Source organism: Vigna unguiculata, chromosome 4 (assembly GCF_004118075.2).
Source record: "Vigna unguiculata cultivar IT97K-499-35 chromosome 4, ASM411807v1, whole genome shotgun sequence".
Lineage (NCBI taxonomy): Eukaryota > Viridiplantae > Streptophyta > Magnoliopsida > Fabales > Fabaceae > Vigna > Vigna unguiculata.
This window is the reverse complement of record NC_040282.1, coordinates 3,155,048-3,170,636: the sequence shown is the minus strand read 5'-3', so window position 1 is coordinate 3,170,636 and position 15,589 is coordinate 3,155,048. Positions and strand designations below refer to the sequence as shown.

At 29.9% G+C, this 15,589-nt stretch overlaps 2 protein-coding genes and 1 pseudogene across 4 annotated transcripts; all 3 read right to left on the bottom strand.

Annotated features, from left to right (window-relative positions):
* Positions 1 to 581: 581 nt before the first annotated feature.
* LOC114181936 (methylecgonone reductase-like) lies at positions 582 to 6,436 on the bottom strand. 3 transcript variants are annotated; one of them, XM_028068619.1, is made up of 4 exons: positions 6,065 to 6,432; positions 1,824 to 2,073; positions 1,542 to 1,721; positions 582 to 1,089 (listed from the first exon to the last, which is right to left on the bottom strand). In XM_028068619.1, the coding sequence occupies exons 1-4, from the start codon at positions 6,424 to 6,426 to the stop codon at positions 865 to 867; spliced, it is 1,017 nt and encodes a 338-aa protein (XP_027924420.1). In that variant the 5' UTR covers positions 6,427 to 6,432; the 3' UTR covers positions 582 to 864. The 3 variants fall into 3 exon arrangements, with proteins under 3 accessions (XP_027924420.1, XP_027924422.1, XP_027924421.1); XM_028068621.1 differs by lacking the exon at positions 6,065 to 6,432 and adding an exon at positions 2,680 to 3,026 and having other exon boundaries at positions 614 to 1,089; XM_028068620.1 differs by lacking the exons at positions 582 to 1,089; positions 1,542 to 1,721; positions 1,824 to 2,073 and adding exons at positions 4,037 to 4,431; positions 4,909 to 5,088; positions 5,189 to 5,438 and having other exon boundaries at positions 6,065 to 6,436.
* A 573-nt stretch (positions 6,437 to 7,009) lies between these two features.
* Positions 7,010 to 7,827, bottom strand: LOC114182035 (annotated as a pseudogene).
* LOC114181938 (methylecgonone reductase-like) lies at positions 7,785 to 12,053 on the bottom strand. Its single transcript, XM_028068623.1, has 4 exons — positions 11,702 to 12,053; positions 8,658 to 8,901; positions 8,299 to 8,478; positions 7,785 to 8,217 (listed from the first exon to the last, which is right to left on the bottom strand). The coding sequence occupies exons 1-4, from the start codon at positions 12,019 to 12,021 to the stop codon at positions 8,002 to 8,004; spliced, it is 960 nt and encodes a 319-aa protein (XP_027924424.1). The 5' UTR covers positions 12,022 to 12,053; the 3' UTR covers positions 7,785 to 8,001.
* Between the last annotated feature and the right edge of the window lie 3,536 nt (positions 12,054 to 15,589).

Sequence of the window (15,589 nt, the reverse complement as noted above, 5' to 3'; positions counted from 1 at the left end):
TATCTCTTAGCTTAATGTTTTTATGGATCTAATTGTTGATTAGCATAAGAGGTAATTCTTTTAGAGTAACAAATATTAGGAATCTAAATATGAGTTATAAGAAAGTGAAGTGAAATATAAAAAAAGAAAGATCCACGAAAACTTTGAATTTTAAGATTTTACGTTGTGATATTAAATCTGGCAATTGATACCTTAGAGGTAATTAATCTCCTCCATCTATCTTAATAAAAATTCTTCAACAATAATATAAAAGTTTATAGTTTATCTTCATTTAAGGACATATAAAAGAATCAAGTTAAATGATTAAATTAATATAAATAAAGTAGTTTAAAGAAACAAAGATTTGTTTAATGAAATTTTAGAAAGTGAAATATGCGTAGGTTCAACTAAGAATACTTATTCATCGAAATATCGTGATCCACATGGATTTATTGAGTGAAGTCTTGGGGAAGTTAATATGAGTCCAGAATACATTTTTATAAAATCTTGTGTGTCTTTCCATTGTTAGGATAAATAGGTTCTTCGATGAACAACTTATTCACTTTTTCTTTTTCTTCATGTTATTCATGTTATCAACAATATAATTTACAATTTTTATCTGTTGCACTTTCAATAATTATAAACTATTAGTACATTAACTATCTAACGATTAATGATTAATACATTAATTATTCGACAGCTAATACATTAATCACCCAATTAACCACCCAACGACTATAAACGACTAGTATACTAATTAACAATAACTTTATTCTATCTAAGTTTACCCAACACAAGTTTACCTAACACCCTTTGGGTTGATAAGAATGAAGAATCCATGGCAAGAATTGCATAATAGGTAAAATATGTAGAGACAGACACATTTCAAGGCTCTCCATCCCAAAGCTCTTCCAAGGTTTTGTAAGGTCCATTTTCTGATACAAAGTTTATTCCAGAAAACATCCTAAGCTGGGGAATGTCCCTGAATTTCTGTGATTCTTCCTCGCTCAGTTCCCACTCAAATAGCTCAAGGTTCTCTTTCATTCTCTCCTTGTTGAAGCTTTTCACAATTGCAATTGCCCCTTCCTCGTATATCCATCTCAGTGCAATCTGCATCACCATGCATGCATATTATTGCCCCTTCACAAATTAAACACTTTTAATTTGCTTCATTTTCAACCATCAACTATTTCTGGAAGACATTTTTCTCATTGAGCAAGACTAAAATCGTCGAAAATAATCCAAATATAAGTTTAAGTTCCAAGTTGATGTCAATTTCTTATTGATCATAGGTATCTGAATCATGGTTAGTGACTACTTAGACTAAACTGTTATAATAACAACAACAAAAATACAATAATACCATAATCACAACAATAATGGTATAACTATGACAAAGTTATTCACCATAAAAGATGATCCATAAACCCAACCCAATGCCTCGAGTTCTGGTGAAAATAAAATGATCTCTTGATTATTTTCTTTATCTAAATTTAGAACTTCATGGTCACAAAAGTAGGTTGTAATGTGGTGACAGTTCAAGTCTGAGATAGCAAGAGAACCTGAGCGATGGTCTTCTGTCTTGCACAAGCGATTTCCTTAAGGATTGGGCTCTCCATAACTGCGTTTGTACCAAAAAAATTTTTGTAAGATCCCAGTGGTGACCATGCACTCACATGAATTCCTTTCTGTTTGCAAAATTCTCTGAGTTTAGCCTGTTGCCATGAGGGACTCATTTCCACCTAAGACCAATGGAAGGAAGGAATCACCAATCACCAACATCAACAAGTGTTTCATCACTGTTTGAATATAAATCTGCATGTAGTTGCTAAATCTTTATATACCTGATTGACAGCAGGAGGGATGGTTGCATTTTCCAAGAGCTGGTTCAGCTTTTTGATGCCAAAGTTGCTGACACCAACAGACTTTGCTAAGCCTAATCTGCAACACTCTTCCATAGCTTCCCATATTCCTTTCATGTCAAAGAAGGGGATCACATTCTCCTTTACTATATCAGCTGGCCCTTTGGCTTCAGGTTTCATACTCAGTGGCCAATGAATCAAAAACAGATCTACATACTCCAACCCCAACTTCCTAAGCAGTTTCAGGGAAATTTACATAACATGCAACAAGAGAACAAAACTAGATAATAAGAGGATAATCATATAAGGTTTAAAAAGTATATTTTGTAACAATCTAAACAATAGTTTTTGTTAAACAGTGAACTTTGCAACCACTTATAAATAAACTTGTTTTATCTCTAGTCGATGTGTAATCTACAAAACCGCTTGTAAGGTAAAGTTTATACTCACTTATAACTAAACTTGTCTTATATCTAGTCGATGTGTAATTGACACTTCAATATCGGTCTGATAGCAGGTGACACGATAGGCCCAACAAACAATAAATCTCCCGATAGGGGTGGCACAATAGGCAGAACAACAACAAATCTCGTTAAGATAGTTTCTAACTCATGACTTTGATAGTGATAGCATGTTAAAACGTGAACTGTAAGCCTAATTCAACCCTACAAAATTGTCTTGTAAGGTGAAGTTTGCACCCATTTATATACTATAAACTTGTCTTATCTCTAGTCGATGTGAGATCTTCGACCGTTTTCAGATGAAAAATATTAAAAGGTAAAGATTTTATGAATACTGGAAGGAACAAAATGAGTAGACAAAGCTGCTGTGTACTTACTGCAGTGAGGTCTTGAGAGCTGGAAGAACAAGGTGAGGGTGAGCATCAGATGGCCATAGTTTTGAAGTGATGAATACTTCATCTCTGTTCTTTACAAGGCCTAACTCCAAAGCCTTTTCCACAGCTTTGCCTAGAGGCTCCTCACTTCCATAAAAAGAAGCAGTATCAAAGTGTCTGTAGCCAACCTCAAAGGCATCAATAAGTATGGAGATGAGAGTTTCATGTGGTGTAGGAGGAATTGATGCGGTTCCAAGGCCTATCACTGGCATCTTTTTTCCTGAGTTTAGTATCACTTCTGGGATTTTTTTTGCTTCCATATTTTCTGTTGGGTTTGATGTGTGTTGAAATGTTCTTATATACCATAAAAAAGTGATAATTCAAAGTCTTTCGAAGAAAACTAGACTTATCAACTTGGGATGAACCGGTCCACATAAATACAAACACATGTAAACATCACGGCCATAAAATAACTTATTTTTTCCCCTAAAATCCTTTTTTTGTTGCTTGTACCCAACTTCATATCTTGTTTTTGTTGTTTCTTGATCGTCTAAATTCAAACCTTTAATTTTGTTCTTGTTTGAATTATCACTTTGATATGGTCTAATGACCATATAAAAGCATTATTGGCTGATTACATGTTTCTTTAGAAGAGGTTTGGCTGATTATATATTAAATAAAGTTGGACAAGGTTTGTAGAAATATTGCGAATTATTTCTTTTTTCAAAAATGCCAATTAACCAAAATCTATCCAAAACCATCTTAGTGTAATCACATTATGCTATCTGATTCACTACAGGATAAATTGTGGCTATTTCCAAGATTTTGGTGAGTTTTTTGGTACCATAATTGCAAATGCCAATAGACTTTGCTAGTCCCAACTTGTAACACTCTTCCATAGTTTTCCATGTTCCTTGGAAAAAAAGTTGGATTTTCAAGATCATGTCTCAACCTCACTGGCCAATGAATCAGATAAAGATCCACATACTCCATCCCCAGCTTTCTAAACAAACATTGTGTAGCAGATGAAGTATTTAAGCAACATTAGTGATAAAATTTTCAAGCAGTTTCATTAGTACTCTAGGTTATCTAGATAATAAAAGTTTTCTATCAAATGTTAAAATACTCTACTAAGATCATTAGTAACAAAGTGAGGAGATTAAGGTTACTTTAATGTGGTCTTGAGAGCTGGAACAATAACATCACAGTGTGCATCTGTGTTCCAAGGCTTTAAAAGCTTGTTTATTTGAAAGTTAAATGATTAAATAAACATAAATAAACTAGTTAAAAGAAATAAAGATTTGTAGCAGTGGACATTTAATCCACCTACATCTACTGAAATTTTAGAAAGTGAAAAATATGCTCTAAGAATTCTTTTTCTTTGAAATATTTTGATCCACATGGATCCTATTAACTGAAGTCTCGGAGAAGTTAATATGAATCCAGAATACATTTTTATAAACTGGGTCGACAACAATGAAGAATCTATGGCATGAGTTGCATAGGTAAATATGTATACACAGACACATTTTAAGGGTCTCCATCCCAAAACTCTTCCAAGCTCTTGTAAGGTCCATTTTCTGATACAAAGTTTATTCCAGAAAACATCCTAAGCTGGGGAATGTGCCTGAATTTCTGTGATTCTTCCTCACTCAGTTCCCAATCAAATAACTCAAGGTTCTCTTTCATTCTCTCCTTGTTGAAGCTTCTCACTATTGCACTTGCCCCTTCCTCGTATATCCATCTTAGAGCAATCTGCATCACCATGCATGTCATTGCCCCTCACAAAACTCTTGAAAATAATTCAAATGAGTCAAAATTCCACTTAAAAGTAACAAAGTTAAATACTATATAAGATGAAAGACTATAAACCCAATGCTTCAAGGTAATGGAATAATGAGTAAAAAAAATAACAGTAGTATAACCATAACAACAATAACACAAAACCTAAAGTCTTGAGGTTTTTGGTTAAAAATATTATCAATCCCTCATTGGTAGTATCAGACTCAATGATTAATGACTGCTTAGACTTCTAAAAAATCAACAACAATATCATAACTACAACAATTACGGTATAAGATGACAAAGTTATACCAATAAATCAAATATCTCCAGTTGTGATGAAAATATAATGATCTCATGGGTATTTTCTTTATCTAAATTTAGAACTTCATGGTCACAAAAGTAGAGCTGTAACGTGGTGACAGTTTAAGTCTGAGATAGTAAGAGAACCTGAGCGATGGTCTTCTGTCTTGCACAAGCGATTTCCTTAAGGATTGGGCTCTCCATAACTGCATTTGTACCATAATCACTTTTGTATGCTCCCAGTGGTGACCATGCACTCACATGGATTCCTTTCTGTTTGCAAAATTCTCTGAGTTTAGCCTGTTGCCATGAGAGATTCATTTCCACCTAAAACCAATGAAAGGAAGGAATCACCAATCACCAACATCAACAAGTGTTTCATCACTGTTTGAATATAAATCTGCATGTAGTTGCTAAATCTTCATACCTGATTGACAGCAGGAGGGATGGTTGCATTTTCCAAGAGTTGGTTGAGCTTTTTGATGCCAAAGTTGCTGACACCAATAGACTTTGCTAAGCCTAATCTGCAACATTCTTCCATAGCTTCCCATACTCCTTTCATGTCAAAAGAGGGGATCACATTCTCCTTTAATATATCATATGGCCCTTTGGCTTCAGGTTTCATCCTCACTGGAAAATGAATCAAATACAGATCTACATATTCCAACCCCAACTTCCTAAGCAGTTTCAGGGAAATTTACATAACATGCATAAAGAGAAACAAAACTGGATAAGAGGATGATCATATAAGGTTTTGAAAAGTATATTGGAACAATTAAAACAATAGTTTTCAGATGTAAAAGTCAAATAGTGAAGTTTGTATAAGGTTTAATTAGTCATTTGGTATCTGTTTTCGTTCAAAAATGTCAAGTCAGTTCTTTAGTTTCCTTTTAGTTTTAATTTGTGAAAATTGATGTAGTTTGGTCCTGATTTGTGAAACATTGATGCAGTTTAGTCATTTCGTTTAAATTTCTCGAAATGAATTAAAAAATTTTGATCAAATTTGAAGCTGTTAATAAGGATGATTTGTTTTGTTGGTATAATTATCATAATCCTAGTGTCAATATTGATGAAAAATCATTTATCCGTTTCAATAAATTTAACGTGATGAACTGAATTGCATCAATTTTTCACAAGTCAAGATCAAATTGTATCAATTTTCACAAATCGAAACTAAATTGAAACTGAAAAAAGCTGAAAGACCAATTTAACATTTTTGGACGAGAACACAAACCAAATGAGTAATTAAACCTTTTTATATATATCGTATCCAAGTGAGTAGACAAAGCTGCTGTGTACTTACTGCAGTGAGGTCTTGAGAGCTGGAAGAACAAGGTCAGGATGAGCATCAGATGGCCATAGTTTTGAAGTGATGAATACTTCATCTCTGCTCTTTACAATGCCTAACTCCAAAGCCTTTTCCACAGCTTTTCCCAGAGGCTCCTCACTGCCGTACATAGAAGCAGTATCAAAGTGTCTGTAGCCAACCTCAAAAGCATCAATAAGTATGGAGGTGAAAGTTTCATGTGGTGGAAGAGGAATTGATGCGGTTCCAAGGCCTATCAATGGCATCTTTTTCCCTGAGTTTAGTATCACTTCTGGGATTCTTTTTTCTTCCATATTTTCTGCTGGTTTTGATGTGTTTTGAAATGTTCTATAGACCATATAAAAGTGATAAGTCAAAGGCTTTCGAAGAAAATAAGACTTATCAACTTTGGATGAACCGGTCCACATAAATACAAACACATGTAAATATCACGGCCATAAATTAACTTATTTTTTCCCCTAAAATCTTTGTTTTGTTGCTTGTACCCAACTTCATTTCTTGTTTTTGTTGTTTCTTGTATCAGTTGTATGTAAGCTTTACTAAATACGTGTCACAAAACTTTAAGAAAACCTCAACATATAACAAATTGGTTGGAGAAATTGGTGATAAGGTTATGCTGCAGATTGCAGGCCTACCAAGTTGACTTTGAGACTTGAGTTGTTGTTGTTGCTATATTATGTCCATACGTCAGGCTGCATTACTGAGAGCTTGGACCAGCACAAGATAATATTATTGTATCATTGAGTTTCATTTGTCCTCTAATGACCAAAGCATGATTGAGATTGCAAGTTTCTTCAGAAGGGGTTTGGCTGATTATATATTAAATAAAAAGGTTTGTAGAAATATTGTGAATTATTATTTTATTTTTTCAAAAATGCCAATTAACCAAAATCTATCCAAAACCATCTTAGTGTAATCACATTATGCCACCTGATTCACTGCAGGATAAATTGTGGCTATTTCCAAGATTTTGGTGTGTTTTTTGGTACCATAATTGCAAATCCCAATGGACTTTGCTAATCCCAACTTGTATCACTCTTCTATAGCTTTCCATGTTCCTTCTATATCAAAGGGCAGCAAATCTTCCTTGGAAAAAAAGTTGGATTTTCAGGATCATGTCTCAACCCCACTGGCCAATGAATCAGATAAAGATCCACATACTCCATCCCCAGCTTTCTAAACAAACATTGTGTAGCAGATGAAGTATTTAAGCAACATTAATAGTCAGAAAAGTGATAAAACTTTCAAGCAGTTTCATTAGTACTCCAGGTTATCTAGATAATAGAAGTTTTCTATCAAATGTTAAAACACTCTACTAAGATCATTAGTAACAAAGTGAGGAGATTAAGGTTACTTCAATGTGGTCTTGAGAGCTGGGACAATAAGATCACAGTGTGCATCTGTGTTCCAAGGTTTTGAAGTGATGAAAACTTCATCTATGGCTTTTGCAATAGCTACACCAATGGTTTCCTCTGTTCCATACACAGAGGCAGTGTCAAAATGGCGATAACCAACCTCAATGGCATCAACAAAGATAGAAGCAAGGGCCTCATTTGATGGAACATTCTCAACTGAAGTTCCCTTGCCTATAACTGGCATTTTGTTATTACACGTACCTTAAAAAACATTATCTTACAACCGTTTGGAGAAAGCAGCTACCACGTAGAGAGAATGATGAAAATGATGGCAACGGTTGAGAAACGTGTGGTTATTAGAATATTACTGCATACTAAATTCATGCCTATTTAGTTCTCAACACTGATAAATTAAAATTATGCTAATGAGAATTAAACTGTTATTTAAAAGCTTGTTTATTTGAAAGGAAAGGTCTTAGAACAAGCGAAACACAGTGTTTTCCACTTGGAAACAGTGGATGAGAAAGCAGAAACAGCATTGATGAGATTGATGTGCATTCATTCCCAAAGATCTTCGAGAGTTTTGAAAGGGCCAAACTCAGAGACAAAACGTTCACCTTTGAAACCCCTGTGCTGTGGAATTTGTTTAATCTTCTCTGAATCACTCTCACTCAGCTCCCAATCGAAAATCTCAAGATTTTGCCTCATTCTCTCACTGTTGAAGCTCTTCACTATTGGAGTTGCACCTTCCTCTATAATCCACCTCAGTGCAACCTGCAATTGCACACACTAACCACTAAGTTTCACATCACATAATCCATGTATATTGTCTATCATGTTTTATGTTTAACTCACCTGTGCCACACTCTTGCCTGATTTCAATGCAATGTCCTTCAGAATAGGACTGTCCACAACAGCAAGGGAACCCCACACAGCCCCATTGGCTCCCAGAGGAGACCATGCACTCACATGTATTCCTTTCTCTTTGCAGAATTTTCTCAGGTTTTCCTGTTGCCATGCTGCGTTCATCTCCACCTGCAGAGGATGCATTTTTACAAACACATAAGCTAAATTTCATACACAAACTAGTTCCTTTGGCAACAATTCAAAACATTGTACACTGCTATTGAAGAAGGATGTGATTTCAACTGAAAGGTCTAAGAACAAAATGGATTGTGAAGGTTTCATTTATGCAGTTGATAACATGAGAGTACCTGGACAAGAGCAGGAGTAATAATCGCATTCTGGACAAGTTGTGAAAGCTTTTTGACCCCAAAATTGCTTACACCAATGGATTTGGCCAAACCCAATTTAGAGCATTGTTCCATGTCTTCCCATGTTCCTTTCATGTCCAAAGGAAGAATGTCTTCTTTGCCATACTTGGTTCCTTTAGCTCCTTGTCTCAGTCTCACTGGAAAATGGATTAGGTAAAGATCCACATACTCTAGACCCAACCTCCTATAAAAAATGTAACATTCAAATCATTGCACTTTTAGTCTTTGGATGAATCTTGCATAAATCACATCATCAGAACTCATAAGAAGTCAAAACATTTGAACTTTTAGAATAAGATCAATCAAACCACTAGAACACAGCAGTGTGACACGCAAAAATGAAAAAATAGAAGACTTACAAGTTCATATCTTTCATCTCAGACTTACAAAAATTAGGTTGAATGCAATTACACTAAACTAACAAGTTCAGAGATAGTAAAATGATGACAGAAACTGAATTGAAAAATACAAATAAAGTAAAAGAAGAAGTTCAATTGAACACAATCTAACTTGTATTGAAGCAAAATCTGAAACAGCAGTAGCATTACAAGTTGTGGAGAAATCTGACTTGAACTAAACTAAGACTAAAAGAAGTTTCTGAATTCTAAACTAAATTATCTAAGACTAATATTATAAACTTTTATTCTTTGATTAAATTGAAATTTTTCTCAATAAGCTTTAGAATTTGGATTTGAGAGGATACGAAAAGGTAAAAAGAATCAAAACTATTCCTCATTTATATACGTTGTTATCACAATACTAATATATATAAGAGATTCTTATATTTCTTACCAAGAACTGAATCTATTGAGTGTTAAGTAAAATCTATATATCAAGACATTTATGAATTATCCAATAACAAGTGATTTGAAGAACCAGTAACCATCCTTAAATAATATTTGATGTCAATAATTTTAATTTGGATAATAAAATGTTAGTTGAGGATTATTTACTAACTTGTATTAGTTACTATAATTATATCATTACTTCACACTATATTCTTATCTTATGTGATTTGGACAGAAAATATTATAATTTTTAAAAAATTTAATTATATTAAATTTAAATACTTAAATTGTAAAATATTTTTTTAATATTTTATTTAAACAAAAATAATATAACTTTATTATATATGTTTTATGTGCTAAAGTATCATATGCAATAATAATTATTATTTATTACTAGCGTGTTTATTTTTTTATGATAACAAAAATAATATAATTATTATTATTATAATTATGAAATTAAATATAAATAAATTATTATAGATAAATTTTATTTATTTTATAGATACACTACTAAAAAACCTCATATTTCATGTCAATTTTGTTTTGAAATTTTTTTTGTAAGAAATATTTATAGATTTTATTATGAAAAAAATTTGCAGGAAATTGCTGTCAATTTTTTTAAAAAATATTTTGTATAAAAAAATTTTTACAACAAATTTTGTAAGAAATATTTACGAATTATATAATTTTATAGGAAATAATTATCCACGAAGAAATATATGTCATTTAAGATTCTTAGAAAAAATAACAAGAAAAAGTTTTATCTTACAAATTTGTTTAACAAATTTGCAAGAAAAATCTCGTATAATATATAATATGAAAATTTTTATTAGTAATAGTTTTATAATTTAAAAAATGTTAAATTTAGAAAAATGACTGTTAAAAAAAGTAGTTAAATTTAAAGAAACAATAAAATTGTTAAATAACTATTTTAATGTTAAAAAAAATTAAAAGTAAATTTGAAAAACAAATGTAGTATATATATATATATATATATATATATATATATATATATATATATATATATATATTCAAATAGTGCCAGTGAAATGACTGAAAATATACTCATACCACAAATAAATACAACATTTTTTACTAAATGACACTACTAACTTTGATAAAATGTAATTTCAAATAAAATACTAACATAAATTTATTTTATTTAAGAAGAAAAATAAAATAAATTAATAAAATTTAGCAATTTATAAAAAAGTTATAATTTGAAATAAATTAATAATAAATTTAAATTTAAATTTTGATAAAAGAATTAATTGACATCTAAAAAAACAATCTTGGTGACATTAATCAATAGTACTCTAATAACATCAATTGACCTTAAACATAACTTTATCAAATTCTTTATAAAAATGAATTATATCCTAAGCTATTGAAAGACCTCAACTTTTCTTTAGATTATGGAATGAAACTAAAGAGAAAGAAGGAAAAAAGAAATGACAATAGAAAGTAAAGTTATTTAGATAAAAAAAAAGAAAATGATAAAAAATGAAATTATTTAAATTAAAAACGTGAAAAAATATATAAGAAGAACAAATAAGAAGTTTGTAAATGATTTCATCACAATGAAAGTAAAAAGATATGTTTTAATGATACAAAACAATCAAATTATTTTTTATTAAAAAAGAATAAACACTCAAACCTTATGTGAACTTAAAAAGTTTGTTGCATTCCGACGGAATAACTTCTTACAAATTATACAAGTTTGCAAACAATTTTTAAGTAATTCTCTTAAAAGTATAAACTAAATTTAAAACTAAATTAAGAAGAAAAAAAAAGTGACCGTAAAATCTTTGTTGTGTCGAAGGACAAAGGAAGAAAAGACATAATAAAAGATTGAACACGGATGTATATGTTCATAACTGTGCATGATTTATTACCTATGAACACGGATGGAAAAGACATAATAAAAGATCGAAGATGTGTAACCTAAATCTCACAATTTTTTTTATAATATAAAAAAATATAATAATATTTCAATCTTATAAAAAAAATTATATATAAAAAAAGATATAAAAAATATTAGAAATAAAAATGTATACAGCTTTGTTATACATAAATGAAATAGTGTAGGTCTGAAGAAAATTATAAAGTAATCTAGCAATCAGTATCAACAAACTCAAGTAATAAGAAAAGTAAAAAGAAAATTTAGCAATCTTATAAAAAGGATAACAAAATTACTGTAATGAACGGTGGAGTGCAGGGAGCACAAGGCCAGAATGAGCTTCAGTGCACCACAATTTAGTAGTGACAAAGATCTCACTGCGACTCTTGATGAGACCTTGATCCAGTGCTTGCGCTATTGCTTCGCCAAGAGGCTCTTCGGAACCGTAATAAGCTGCAGTGTCAAAATGTCTGTAGCCAACTTTTATGGCTTCCATGAATGCAGGAATGAGCACATGCGGTGGCGGTAATGGCACTGTTCCTGTGCCAAAACCCAACATCGGCATCTTCTGTCCTGAGTTCAGCACCACCTCTGGTATTGTTTTTTCCTCCTCCATTGCTCCTGTGAATTGGAATTGAAGAAAATAGTTTCAGAAGTTAATTGAACTATATTGTTGGTGCCATATTCTTATAACTTATAATAATACCCTCTCTAAACCTACACATAAATGGAGTGGTCCACTTTCAAACATCCAAACATAATATAGACAATAAATGGTCCAATATTATATATATTATTTATTTATAGATTTAATTAATGTAACAAATCTAAATTTTAATATTTGATATTTTTTGTTTGTTTTAAGCTTATTTTCGTTTTCCATTACTTTTCTCGAAATTTTTTTCGATAAAGTATACATGTATTATTTTTTATTATTTTGTTTGAGAGCTTCTCCAAGGTACACAAATATCACTTTTCATCATTTTTTTTTAGAATTTTTTCAATAAAATATAGAAGTGTCACTTCTCATCACTCTCCTTAAGAATCTCGATGAAGTTTCTTCACCACCTTTCGTCGAGTCATCACACACAAATATACATCTAGGTTTCCAAACAAGCACATATTAACATGTCATTGCAATCCTACAAAATAAAATTTACTCCACATTTACAATCATATAAAATAATACATTACATAAAACATTGTTGAACTGATAACCAATGCACCTAATCTAAACCCGTTGTATGAATACACCAACATAAAACTACTCCCATATCATATAATTAAACTCTGAATTTATTTCATTCAATTCTTACTATCACTCATCAATTTTCTCAATTGATTCAACTATAGTTATCTTAACATAAACTTAACTCATCTTTCTTGTAACCTTAAAAAATTCATTTCACTACATAAAAAAAAAACTAATGAATCACTCTTCAAATTTAATCACACTTTCATTTACACAAATTCACTAATTATAATCCTTATTAATCCTAAATTATTATATATTTGTATATTTATCATTTTATATGCAACTAAAGCTTAACTATAAAAATATATATTACAACATAAAAAAATTATATTTTATAATTCTTCTTCACAATGTCATAACATTAACTATGAAGAACTTCAATTGGTAAAGATGAAAGCAGCCTTGAAATAAGCAAATGGCTCAAAACATTGTTGACTTTCTCAACTTTTAATATATTTCAGTCAACAGTTAAGACATTGATGTTTTATTAATCCAAGAGCTCATAATGTGGTCTCACATTGCAGTGATATACAGGTGTTCTGTCCAATTTCAACAGAACAATTAATAAGCATATTAAAACTGTAAACGAATTATTTAAAATATTAAGAGTAATATCTTAAAAAATAAAAATTAGAAAGTTTTAGAGATCAGTGAATGTTTCGAACTGAATAGTTGTTTATAATTTTTTTAACTTAAATTAGAGTAGAAAAAATTTAATTTGTATTTTATTTTGAAAATTTTAAAATTATTAAACTTTGGTATCAAGTAGTTTTTTAAGTTTAAGACAAGCTGTAACATGTAGATAAATAAGATATGTTCGTGTTAAAAAATAAACATTATACTTTTAATCATCATTTCAACAATACTTCTATAGAAATTATCATTTTTATAATTAAGAAAAAGTTATTTCAAGAAACTCTTAGAGTTTTTTCCTAGTAAATAATGTTTCTCTTTGATCTTTGCATAATCTTATGAACATTTTTGTACAAAAATTTAATCTAAAATCCTCAACCTACAAAAGGATTCTCTGCTTCAATAACTATACATTACTATAATTCTCTGTTCTTAATTGAAAATATGCTAGAGTAGGCTTCTAATTGAAATCAAATGAATAAATTATAAAATATATAATTAACGATTTAGTTCAATATTCATACAAATATTTTATAATTTTTTACTTTGAATTAAACATATGTAATGAAGATGAATTATAAATACTAATACTTCATTTATTATAATAAAATGATATAACAACTGTTCTGATTTTTTTTTCATCTACTTTTCATTATGATGATAGGAAAGATGATAAGCCTCCCAATTTGAAAATGCAAACAGGCTAAGAGTGGGAAAATAAACTTTTCTGAGAAAAACAAGAAGAATATATATAACATATTTGTTATGTCTTAATTAGTACGGTATAATAATATCCTACTTTTTATTATAATTTTATTAAATAATTAAAACTAATATTACTAATCAATAAATTATTAATATAAATAAAAGTAATTTTTCCATTATTTTTTTATCAAATTAATTTTTCTATTTATTTTCTTCCCCTTCTTTAAGTCATATTTCCCTTTTTTACCGAAGCATATAGAAGTACAACAGGAATATCAGGAAATCAGAGAATCTGCAAAGAATTATATATGATTTTACTATCTGCATATTTTAAAGACCGATTTAAATGTTGATGTTCTGTCCGAGAATGGGAGAATGGGAGGGACCAATTCCAACATTGTTTGTATGGTGTTCAGATTGAGGGCACCAAAAATTATTAATTAATGTAAATGCCTTGAAATTGTCAAATGGTTTTAAATACCTAGGGATGCGGTGAAATTACGTGTGATGTATTTATTGAAACATATATTTGAAAGAGATCGAGCATATCGAAAGAAGGAAGAAAGAAAGTTGTTTGTTGTTAGGGATATTAATAAAATTTGTATCAATAAATATTCACAGATAAAATGTACAATGAATACAAAATAGATGGTGTAAATGTAAATGAATAATTATTGGTAAATATTTTTTATACCATATATTAATAAGGTGGGTATAAATATCATAATATTCGTATCTGTTTATATTCACATTTGTTATAGTCTAATTTAAATTAAAAAAAAAATATGATTAAAATATTAATATATTGATCTTGAATAAATTATTTTTTATCAATTGGTTTTAAAAAATTTCAATTTCTTTATAAACTATCATTCAATAATATTTAACTAGGTTTTTTACACTTTGTTTGAAATTCACGAATGTTATGTATTATATTTTATTTGAATTTACTATCAAAATATTTTATTAAATATTTTATTTTTTTAATAAAATATGTAGGTACCCGCATAATGGATATCTGCATGGATACAAAAATAGGTACGAGACATTCATTTATCTAGCGGGTAGGGTATAAGAAAGCTACTACCTGTACTTGACCTGTCCTGTTGACATCCTAATTGTTAGAGATGAAGAGGTGAGAGTGAAGAGATTTCAAAGTAAAATATTTTAAAATTTACTTTATAAGAGAAGTAACTAATTTTAATAACCAAAAATTGTTAGTCACTATAGTGATCAATTTAAATACCAATTTACAAAATAAAAAAATTATTGGTTATTAAAATAGTCACTATTATGAGTAAAAAATTATAATTGATCGTTAAATTGGTCACTAATTAATTAGAGACTAATTTAGAGACCAATTCCTTTGGTAACAAAAACTAAGGTAACTAATATTCAGTGACCAACTTCCTTTTGTATCTAAAACCTTGGTAGCTAAATTTTAAAAACCAATTTAGAGACTATTTATAATTTTTCATTTATAATAGTAATTTTTTGTTTTATAAATTGATCACTATAGTGACTAACAACTTTTAGTTATTAAAATTGGTTACTAACGAGACATTTACTTTATACTTGTAGTGTTAAGAAT